Genomic DNA, 11,705 nt, shown 5'->3' on the forward strand with positions numbered 1-11,705 from the left:
AGATCATCTATGATTTTAGCCATGTGTTGCTGACACTGAGCAACAGACTGGTGACTCAGGCTATTTAGTACTATATGAGAAAGAGAGGAACATTAAAGCAACATTATTAGAATTATTATGTTTGATATGTGCTGTTGTATGAAGAATCATTTTAGGGCCAAATTGCCTATTTTTTGGGGGGGGCTAAAGAGTGGGTCTGATCACAACAGTTCTGCATTGATGCATTATATATTCCTTTTCTATATGAGTTGGACATTGTTAACAGTATGGAAACAATAATAATTGGACTGTAAGGAAGGTCCAAATAAATATCTGCACAACTTTTTGTTCGTTTTACTGGAGACAGTATATTGCTTTCAGTAGTTGATGTAGATTAAGGGTAGCACTACGCAAAATCTTCATTAATAAATGAGACTGATTCATTTTATAGAAAAGTTATTGTAAGGATGATTATTAAAAGTGCATTGAATAATTTTAGAATTCTATATAAAGTTTAAATGTATATTTTTATTTTCTTGATTCTGCTGTAGCTATTGCTTGAAGAGTATTCAAACAGTGATCCCAAACTGGCACTTACTGGAATCCCTATTGTCCAGTGGCCGAAGAGGGATAAGGTAAATAATTGTATTAGTTCTAATAACTGGAAAATTTGTGTTGAAAATACAGATCCTTCCACTGTAATGTTGTTATTTGGAAGATCCTGCCTCTTATTTAAATTAAAGAACCAAGAAACAGACTCTTCTTGCTGTCTTTATTCCTACAAATGCACAGTGGCTGTAAGAATACATTGCGGAAAGTAAAATTAAGGATAGTGTATATATCAGCATTTTTAAAGTGTTGATTTCTAGGAATTATCATTGCCCAAACGCAGAATTAGTTAATGATAAAATAATCCTGTTATTTAGATATTTTGCAGTTGGGAGCAAAGTCCTAACCCTTTCCACACATGATACTTTCTGTTCCCAAGCTCTGAGATTGAATGTCTGAGCATATGTCATTGTTGTCTTTTGAGAACAGAGTCTTTGATATTATATGAACCTCTGGATTTAATATTGTCCTTTTCCACTGACAGCTCAAGCTTCAGACTCGGCCAAAGTTAAGATTACCTGCCATCCCTATCACCAAGCCACATACCATGAAACCAGCTCCACGACCTGCAACTGTGAGACCCACAGTCTCTCCTATAGTATCTGGTGCACGAAGGAGGCGGGTGCGATGTCGTAAATGCAAGGCCTGCCTGCAGGGCGAATGTGGCATGTGTCATTACTGCAGGGATATGAAGAAATTTGGAGGCCCTGGTCGCATGAAACAGTCTTGTGTCTTAAGGCAATGTTTGGCGGTAAGTTCTGTGTTATGCTAGAGGAGAAAACTGGTGGTCTCTGTGAAAGAATTAACTTTGATTTGTACAAATGAAGGGAATGAAGCCTGAGATTCTTTTTGAGAGTATCCTTAAATCCAAATCCAAAAGTATCCTTGAAGCCCAGATGGAAGTTTGTGGTATGATTTCTTTTTTTACTTTGTAGCCCAGACTGCCTCATTCTGTCACATGCGCACTTTGTGGAGAGGTAGATAAGAATGAAGATTCCCAGGATTTTGAGAAGAAACTAATGGAGTGCTGCATCTGCAATGAAATTGTTCATCCTGGCTGTTTACAGGTGAGAAGCTCTAAACTCCATAAAGGCAACTTGATTTACTTTGCTATAAGAATGACACAAACATATATCTCATTGGAAATTATTCCTGAGTTTCTTTCCTCTGCAGATGGATGGGGAAGGGCTACTAAACGATGAATTGCCAAATTGCTGGGAATGCCCAAAGTGTTACAAGGGAGATGAGGCAGAGAAAGGCCAGGTAGGAAGTGATTTTATATATATATATAGAACTGCTTGGGTGTTGCATGCTGCTCTTAAGTAATGAGACAAACTATTGTATGTGGAAGGGCTCAGTATTTCATATAGTTTTTATGACTGGGAAGGTGAGATTTGTGGAGCATCTCAGTTTCTTGATTTATTTATGCATGTTGAGAACAATTTGCAGGAAGCACATCAGTAGTTCTAGCAAATGAGCTTTTGGGTGCTGTTGAGGAAAATACCTGCATCTAGTAATGGGCACAAGAGATAGTGTACATTGTTCATAATAAGCAGACTGCTTCACAGTTTTGCCATATGACCTTCCTGGAATCTACAGAGAGCTGGACACACAGTAAATTATGACATTTTGTTGGGGGCAGACATGGACATCAGCATCCATCTACTAAATAGAGAACACGTGACAGTGCAGAAGCTGACAGCACTACCCTGCTGGCAGGTACCTGCCAACGGCATCTGCACAGAGTTGGGCTATTGAGCCTGCTACCCCAACAAAGATTTTTCTAGTGAAAACAGTCCAAGGTGGGAACCCCTTTCCTAGCATTACAAGAGCTATTCCCAAATAGGAAAATATTCACCCTCTGGGTGGCCCTCCAATACTTCATACCAGTCCTAAGTAACTCAGGTCATAACAGTAAGGAGTTCTTGTATGAGCCATTCTTTATGATATACATGAAGTATTGTTCAGCAAGTGAAGAACTTGGCTTATTTCTGAATACTTGCTGGAGAATTGAATCTTAATAGAAAAGTAGCATCTTCCTGATCTGTATGTTAAACTAGCAACTCAAAGAAGCTGTGTTTTCAGTCTAGTATAATAGTTGGCTTACTTTTCACATCCACTAATTTGCTTCAGTAGGTACATGTATGCCACGTGCTGTTGAAACTTTCTAGTTATATTTTGTGTCTTGTGTAGATAATCTTAAGTATACATCAACTTTAAGCTTTGATTAAATATGGTAATGTACACATATGTTACCATCAATACAGATAACTTGAGGTCAGTTGAAAGAAGAAAATATACTGGATTCAAATGGATTCAAATGATGGTTGGTGGAAGAATGGTGGTTGTTCTAGTCATTGTCAGTGAACTGTAATTATTATTATTAATAATAATAATATATTACATTTACATGCCACCCAACTCCCAGCAACTTTGGGCAGTTTACAAATTGTTAAAAACATTTAAAAACAAGTGACAGTACAAGAAACACAAAACAAAGAAACAAAGATGATAGAAAAAACAAATATGGATGGGAACAAGGAAAACAGTCATCCTCACCAAAGGCCTGGGCAAACAGCCACATCTTCAGGGCCCTTTGAAATACCAGTAGGGTGGGTTAGCCATTCGAATCTTGGGGGGAACCACATTCCAGAAGGCAGGTGCTGCTATAGAGAAGGCATGCTTCTGGGTTCCTGAAAGATGGCGTTTAATTGATGGAATCCAAAGTGCACCAACCCTGCCAGATTGAATCTGTTGGGCAGATACTATGGGAGGCAGGCAGTCCCTCAAGTAAATCCTTCAAAAAAATTAGTTTGGAGGAGGTTAGGACTCCATATAGAGCAGATACTGGAACATGCTTTCCTTAAAAACTTGAGGAATTTATCATGATGACCGTAACCATTTATGTCACAATATGTTTCCCTGAGCTTTTCCCTAAATAAGTTGTAACTCTATCATAGAACTAAATGTCAAAAAATTTAACATGAAACAGAAATAACATAATTTGCATTATCTATATAGATCCTGATGCTTAATCAATAGTCCATATCAAGTTGCTTCATTTTTTTTCACAAAGGAAAAATGATATAAGCTATGGTTTATAGAAAGGCAAACTTTGTGAAGAGTAGCAATTTTAATAATCCGTTAAGCATAATGTCAAAGGGTCAAAGCAGTAAAGGAATAACTTGGCTCACTTTCATGAATATAGCCAGCTACAAAAGAAGGAAGGAAGGAATTTTGTACATATATGCACACATATAACTTTGCACTCTCTAACTTTTGGTCTGGGAAGAGCAGGAAGGGGAAGGAAGGAATGTTGTACGTATACACACACATATATCTTTACACTCTATAACTTCTTGTCTGGGAAGAGCAGGAAGGGGAGAGAAAAACCCAGACAGAAAGGCACAAGGGGGGATGAGGATTACACAGGAGGGAATTAAAAAAGAAAGTAAGCAGTAGCAAACAATGGAGATAAGGAGGAACAATGGAAAAAGTCAAGTCAAGGAAACAAAAGGGAAGGAAGGACAAAGTCTGCTAAGGAAAAAAAGAATAAGGAAAATGCCCTCAACAAAAATATGGACCCCGTCTTCTGTACTTGTAACCAAGCATTCTCAAAATAAAAACTCTGTAGCAGCTATGTTTGCATAGCTGATAACTTAGCAGGTTGTTCCTGCTAAGAAACAGGCAAATCTTACACTGAGTCAGTACAAGACTCTTAAATGTTGTAGAGCACCCTCTCGCCTTTGTGCTTCCTTTTCTTCAGGTTCCAGCCACATAACTTTATCTCTGCTTCCTTTCTGTGCTGCGCAGGAAGTCGAGAGTGATGACACAGCCTGTTCTTTTCTCCTTTTTCTCTCATTAGCACATATAATACTGCTATCCTTGTGCTGTTCCTAGAGGAAAAAACAAGTTTGTTTTGTTTTTTTTAATTGAAAGCATCAAGGTGCAAAAAGGAGTTCTCAATCTCTGCTGACACATTAGTACACTAAGTTCTGCGCACTGGGAACCCCAACCATCAGCCTTTTAATGTAATCAATCAGTGTATATTTGCCATTCTCGTTTTTTTTTCTAGTTGAAAAAATGTAGGTTTTTAGTTTGACAATCATAGAAAGAAATATATATATATATTTTACTAAGAGTAACAGAGTACATTTGGATTGCCATACCTATCCCTGATAGATGGTATTCATTCCAAGCCTAAAACTCTTGATGTTTGATATTTAAATGGTAACTTAGTATCAATCACTTTTTAGAAACGGAAAATGGATGATGGTGATGATGATACAGTTCAAGCCAAAGTCCTGCGTCCTTTGCGAAGCTGTGAGGAACCTCTGACTCCACCACCCCATTCACCTACCCCAATGCTGCAGCTAATCCATGATCCTGTGTCACCTCGAAGCATAGTGACGCGGTCCTCTCCAGGGGCAGGTCCTAGTGACCATCATGGTGCCAGTCGGGATGAACGTTTTAAGAGACGTCAGCTGCTTAGACTACAGGGCACAGAACGCACAGTAGTGCGGGAAAAGGAAAACAACCCTAGTGGCAAGAAAGAGCTCTCAGAGGTAGAAAAAGCCAAGCTTCATGGTTCTTATCTTACAGTCACATTGCAAAGACCTACCAAAGACGTGCATGGCACTTCAATTGTGCCCAAGTTGCAGGCGATCACTGCCTCCACTAATCTGAGACACTCCCCCCGTGTGGTCATGCGCCAAAGTTCAGCCAGGACACCCCAGCGGGGTGGAGATGAAGAGGCAGCAGAGGAGGAAGAGGAAGATGAAAGTGCAGATGAAGAAGAAGAGAGTGCTGAGGAAAATGGGGCAGCCAGGCTGAATGGACAGGGGGGCAGGGCATCAGATGGTGAGGAAATCTGGATGCAAAAAGAAGTGTGGATGTCTGTCTTCCGATACCTTACTCGCAAGGAGCTTTGTGAATGTATGCGTGTATGCAAAACCTGGTACAAATGGTAAGTGTACAGAAATTACTGCCAGAGCGCTTTTTACTGCTCATTTGTATAATGCTTTTATTTTTCACAATGTCTTACATAATGCTTTACACACCCAAAAGACACTTAGGTCAGGTTGTATTTGCTGGACCTCGTCTGAAAGATTTATGTATAAGCAGAAATAAGGACATGAAAAAAAGAATAAAGATATCTATATCACATATCTATCTATATACATTGTCTAATATGTACATATTGGTTGCATGCTCGGGTGACTTTGAAAAAAAGATTAAATAAATGTATAGATTATGAGCAACTGCTTTTGCTAATAATAGCTAAAAATGGAATCATGTTCATTGGAAGCACATATTCTGAACTGATCTGGTGTAGCAGTACTTAAAGAATAAATAACTTGCATGCCACAGTCTAGGTATGACTTAAGCATGTTACGATATTCTAAAGAGAATTGCCATCTGGTGCATTTTAAACTCCCTGGATTCTGAGCTTAGTGTTCAAGCCTTTATATATTAGAGTAAAGATATTTCTATTCTATCAGTAAATTATCTTTAAAGCCCTTTGCTTTGATTCTTTGTTCATAGTCTTCTTTCAGTGCAAAAGGCTAGCTATTTTAAGTATACAACCCTTAATACTGAAATATATAGGTATATGCTGAGAATATGTATGAGCTCACATTCCAAACCTCTGCCATTGAAATATTTGATCTTGGTGTATTTCTGCACAATTCTGTTAGTCTTTACATAAGTTTCAGACCTGCTCCTTCAGCCTCTTTGTAGAAAAAAAAATCCTACCCTCATCTACTACAGGTTCTGGTTGCAGTATATATTTAGGATGAAGTCAAAAGATGAAACAGCAAGCATGAACCGTTGACTTCCTCCAGATCTCTATCTTCCTGCTTTGAATGAGATGTTTCCATAGTGAACATCTGTGGTACCATATATAAAATGTGGAAATATTTCTGAAGCTACTTTAAAGTCTTTCTCATTTCTCTGGATTTGGGGGGGGGGGAGGTTGGGGGGAGGAAATGTGTAAATGAATAATTAGCCAGGCCAAGTTGTTCTAATCACTACAAGCTTCATAGATCCAAATGTACTGTTCGAAGGATTATTATATAGCAGTGATCTTCCTAACTGCTGAAAAGAGCCATGACCATATTTATCTTTGTAAATAGAAAAAGTTAAGTTTCATATATGAAAAATAAAAGCATGGTGTAAATAGATATATATGGTGAAGGTATTGTCCTATTGTGGGAAAGGGAAGGTAAACATGGCCAAGACAGAAAAGCAGATAAGCTACTTATATCCATATCATATTGCAAGCTATGTATTTCCTTCTCTAGACTTCTGTTTCAAAGAAGATATTGATCCACTACTGTGTGATAATCTTGTTCTTGCCCAGAAAGATAGCTGTGAAAGATTTGTCAAGAACTGTTTAAGTATATATAGGTGATGAAGGAAAATGTATTCTATATCTAAGTTAATATATTTGTTAGGTGTGGTGATAGGAGATTGTGGACGAAGATTGACTTAAGCAGATATAAGTCCATCACGCCCCTGGCTCTTGGTGGTATAATCAGGAGGCAACCAGTCAGCCTTGACCTCAGCTGGACCAATATTTCTAGAAAACAGCTTACCTGGCTCATCAACAGATTACCAGGTATGTGTCTTTATAATGGCTGGTTGGATATATCTTTCTGTCATTAGCTTCAAATTAAATGTTCTCAGTTGAACAGATTAATCTCCTGTGATAGGTTGATCACTAAGGCTGTTCGTGAATACAGATTAGGATTCTGAATAGATTTGTTACTTGGCCTAACTCTAACAAGCTAAGAGGCAAATGTCATGAGTTATCAAAGAAGCATTGTTCTTATAATATAGATATTGTTCTTATTCTGTGGAGTTCAGCAATGGTCAGCTATTGCCTCACACTGTTTATAACCTGGAATGAAGGTTAAATGTCTGGTAGTTAGGATCCTGAAAACAAATATGGAAAATGATTTTAAAGATTTTCACAGTGCCATCTACCATTGTTCAACAGGCCTCAAAGACCTCATCTTGGCAGGCTGCTCTTGGTCAGCAGTATCTGCTCTCAGTACCTCTACCTGCCCCCTTCTCAGGACCCTCGATCTTCGGTGGGCAGTAGGAATCAAGGATCCTCAGATTCGGGACTTGCTGACACCTCCATCAGATAAACCCAGTATGTTTCTTTACCATTTGAATACAGCAGGAATTTCAGGATTGCTGGTGGGTGGCAGACACATTGCTAATGAGTAGGAGAATTATACAAGTCAGGTGTTTAAAAGGGGAAGTTTGGGGCTGAAGTAAAACAAAAAAATTGTTTTTTTGTGCCCTTCCAATATTACTGTGTATCACTCAATAGGTCAAGACAATCGCAGCAAACTCCGTAACATGATAGACTTCCGATTGGCCGGGCTGGACATTACTGATGCCACACTCCGGCTCATCATTCGCCACATGCCTCTGCTCTCACGACTTGATCTTAGTCACTGCAATCACCTTACAGACCAGTCAGCCAACCTGTTAACAGCTGTGGGATCTTCCACACGAAATTCACTCACTGAAATTAATATGGCAGGTATGTGCACTTGCAGTCTTTCAAAATATATCTCTGTATTCTAACCTGACAAGGACCACTGACCTGCATGGCCTCTGGTTTGTTGCCCTGTGGTTGCAAAAAAGGGCAATTTCAAGTGGATAGTGACATCTTTTACTCCAGGTCACAAAGATACAACATCTTTTCCCTGAACACAAGTCCCATGAAAGTTTGAGATGCTTATCTTCCATATTTCACAGGCTTCCCCTCCACAGCCCTTATTGAATGTGGATATAGCAAAACAGTCACCAGAGGTAACACTAACCTGCATGTATTTGAATTTGGATAGTATTCCATTGTAAATATATTTTTAAGAAATGCATTTGAAGTAGCATGTTAAAATTAAATCCCATATATAGTAGAAGCGTTTTGTTGATTGTTGCACATCTACATTCAATAAAGATTGACATATACCCCAGAAGGAAAATAATCCTTAACAAAGTGGTCATAGTTCAATAGTACTTGTCTTGTTCCATAACAGCTTGTCTAATTGCTATTTATGTCAGTTTGAAGAATAGCTCTGTTAGACACTTAACTGATCAGGAGATCAGGCTGTAAAACATTAAGAAGAGCTAATGGAGAATTATCCTTTAAATGTATGCTTGAGTATTCCTGTGCATTTATATCTCTCTTGTTCTATAACATTTGTACACATCATTGAGGAAGTGAGCATGAGTATTATGTGTTTCATACTGCCTTCCTTTCCATAGGTTGCAATAAGCTCACAGACCAGTCCCTGCTGTACCTGCGACGCATCTCTAATGTCACTCTGATAGATCTGCGTGGCTGCAAACAGATCACCCGCAAGGCCTGCGAGCACTTCATTTCAGACCTGTCAATCAACAGCCTCTATTGCCTGTCTGATGAAAAGCTGATCCAAAAAATCAGCTAGAGATTTGCCACAGAAAGACTGAAGAGAAGGAAAGATCCCAGACAACCCCTCTTGGAGAGCAGATCCTCCCTCAGTTTACCCCACCTCCACAGTCAGGAAAGATGCCAGCCTGATTGTGATTGTAATGACCCTCCTCTACTTGGGACTTCTGTAAACCAGAAAATTCCCACCAGGCAGTTGAGTAAGTGGCAGCAAGAAGAGATGGACAATTGCTCTTGTGGGGTACTTGCTCATCAGCTACATGCTCTAACTTTTTGTAGCCGCATTTTCAGGGGGAACATGACCTTTTCTCTCCACCTTTTTCCCTTCTCATAAATCCTGCAAAAACAGATTATACTTTCCCATCAGATTATGGGGAACCTGACCTGGATGGTATAAAACAGGTGCATTTCTGCTCCCTGTTTCTTTACTGTCTTGGTATGCAATTTGTTACTAAGTCTTCAGAGTTACTAAGACTTGAGAGTAACTGCTCTTGCCCACCACATTCTGCTAAGCTTCCTTTTTTCACCCACCAGCAGTTGAATGGGCAGCTACTGCTTTGTGCTGATTACTCAGAGCTGCAGTGTCCGCAGTAGTGATGCCGCTTTTGTGGTGAGGGTCTCTCCATGTGCCCTTAGTTTACCTTGCAGGCATCTTCCAACTTAAGGCTAGTGAGGGGATGGCTGAACTTTCACAATAAGGGAGCCATGTTCTTGTCCTAGATTATCCCAGAAAAGGGAGTGGGGGTCAGACAAGCATGTTCTACCTTTCCTGCTCTGAAAAGATGGCAGCATTTGTGTAGAGAAAAAGCTGCAGTAGAGCTTGAAGGCTTTAGAGGCATCTAGTGGGATTTCTAACACCAGCAGAAATGGTCTCTCTTGTTCCGTAGTCTGCTGGAATTAGCATTCTTAGAGATGCTGGCTAGAACAAATGCCTACATCCTGGGGGGTGCATAGCTGTTGGCTCTTGAGCTGGGAGACGGGTTAATGCTCCATTAGCTGCCTCTCTTCCTTTGCAATGAATGGCCGGTCCAAAGAACTTCTCTCTTGGGCAGCAGAGAGCTTTTTGCACTTTAGAAAGAAAGGTAATATTTTGGATCCCTATTTTATTTTCCCCTGCCTGAGTGACTGGACACTCCTTCCAGCTGTCTGAGTTTGTCAGGGTTTGAATGCACACTTTGCACTCTGCTCTCTTCCCCATAGTGATAGCACAAATTGGACTGCCCTTCACCCTTGCCTCCCCCTCTGATCTTCACTTGGCAAAAAAAGCAGCTCTCCAGTGTTTGTGCAGCAAGGGAAAGGAGGAGAGTGGTTGCAGAATTGGAGGAAGACCCAATGCACCCTTGCTGCTGCTTCTGAAGCAATAAGGGAGGGGGAGGAATCCACCCATAACTCTCCAAATCGCCCAGCCTGATTGCATTGAATGCTGTGGCAGCTGAGCCTCGGGGAAGAGTGGCTTCCCCTGCACTATTGGGGATGGGGTGAGGGAGATACATTTAGATCTACTGAAGTCCAATGGTTCCCCCCTCACTTCCATATGAGGAGCAGGCTTCTTTGCCAAGAGGACAATGCTAGTGTGATGAGTTCCAGAGTGCCTCAATATACAGGAGCTTTGCTGCAAATTGAATTTTTCTGCAAAAATGCCCACTGATCTCCTAGAAGTGGAAACTTTCTGCCTTGTTGTGTTGGCTCCTGTGGAAAAAAAAATTATAGAACCAATCTTTTTGTGCTTTTTTTTTGTTTGTTTGTTTTCAAAAGAGGAAGGTGAGAATAGCCATAAATAGGAGATTCAAGTGCATCTGCCCAGATAACTCCCACATTGAGTTTTCTACACTCTGGGTATTTTGTGTTTTTGTTTTCTCAAAAGTGGGAGCACCTTCATAACTCTCCATGTGCATTGATCAGCCTGAGAAGTGCTGAACTGCAGCAAGTTGGCATGTCAGGAGCATTAGTCTGGGAGGAATCTCATCCTGCGGCAAGAGGGATGAAAAAGCAGCAGCAGACTGATCGGGGAGGGTATTGTTGTGAGTTTAGGCTTTATTATCCTACAGCCTTCTCAGAAATGGCCCTCAAATGACTGTGGCTTAAGAGACTTAAAAGTAATTGTGAAACTTCATTGCCTAAACTGATCACCACTTCAGAGGGCAAGTGGTGGCATAAAGGAAAGAAAAATTATATATAAAATCACTTGGTGATTTAAAAAAAAAAACAAAAGACAAAACATGCTCCCTAAATAAAACTCCCTAAGAAAGTCACTATTGTCTAAAAGGGTTTGGTTGTTCTTTTGTGTTTTTTTTTTTTTGGTTTGTTTGTTTGTTTGAAGAAATTGTAAATATATATTTTTTGTTGCTAACTTAGAGTCAATCTCCAATGTTGTGCTTTAAAATTAAATGTAAGCATTAAGGGTAAAAGAAACCAAGTCTTGCGCTCTCGCGGTTGACATGTTTAGGGTTGGGGAATATTTGGGGCTAAAGGGGAGGGGAGCTAGTTGGGATTTTTCATTTTCTAATCATTTGCCAATAATGGTTTTAGAGAATCTTTCCTCAAACATATTACCACAGATCTGAGGCACAAGTGAAAGGGGGAAGAAAAGATACCAGCCTCTGAAGGGAGACTTTGTTTCAATGGGGTGGATTTTGGAATAAACATTTCAAGAAAAAAAATATGTGGG

General features: G+C 39.9%; 1 protein-coding gene across 4 annotated transcripts in view; it reads left to right on the forward strand.

The window, feature by feature from the left end:
* The window catches only part of KDM2A (lysine demethylase 2A), a 61,197-nt gene extending 49,908 nt beyond the window's left edge, over positions 1-11,289 (forward strand). For all 4 annotated transcript variants that reach the window (XM_007430952.4, XM_007430953.3, XM_015888566.3 and 1 more), the window contains exons 14-22: positions 531-614; positions 1,073-1,339; positions 1,524-1,655; positions 1,762-1,851; positions 4,845-5,554; positions 7,044-7,207; positions 7,589-7,747; positions 7,931-8,146; positions 8,875-11,289. In XM_007430952.4, coding sequence (XP_007431014.1) covers positions 531-614; positions 1,073-1,339; positions 1,524-1,655; positions 1,762-1,851; positions 4,845-5,554; positions 7,044-7,207; positions 7,589-7,747; positions 7,931-8,146; positions 8,875-9,056 — 2,004 coding nt within the window. In that variant the 3' untranslated portion in view covers positions 9,057-11,289. The remainder of the gene's footprint in view (positions 1-530; positions 615-1,072; positions 1,340-1,523; positions 1,656-1,761; positions 1,852-4,844; positions 5,555-7,043; positions 7,208-7,588; positions 7,748-7,930; positions 8,147-8,874) is intronic.
* Positions 11,290-11,705: the final 416 nt, after the last annotated feature.

The sequence above is a fragment of the Python bivittatus genome, unplaced genomic scaffold (assembly GCF_059951505.1).
Source record: "Python bivittatus isolate LINGU-HERP-01145 unplaced genomic scaffold, Pbiv_v1 ctg000480_np1212, whole genome shotgun sequence".
NCBI lineage: Eukaryota > Metazoa > Chordata > Lepidosauria > Squamata > Pythonidae > Python > Python bivittatus.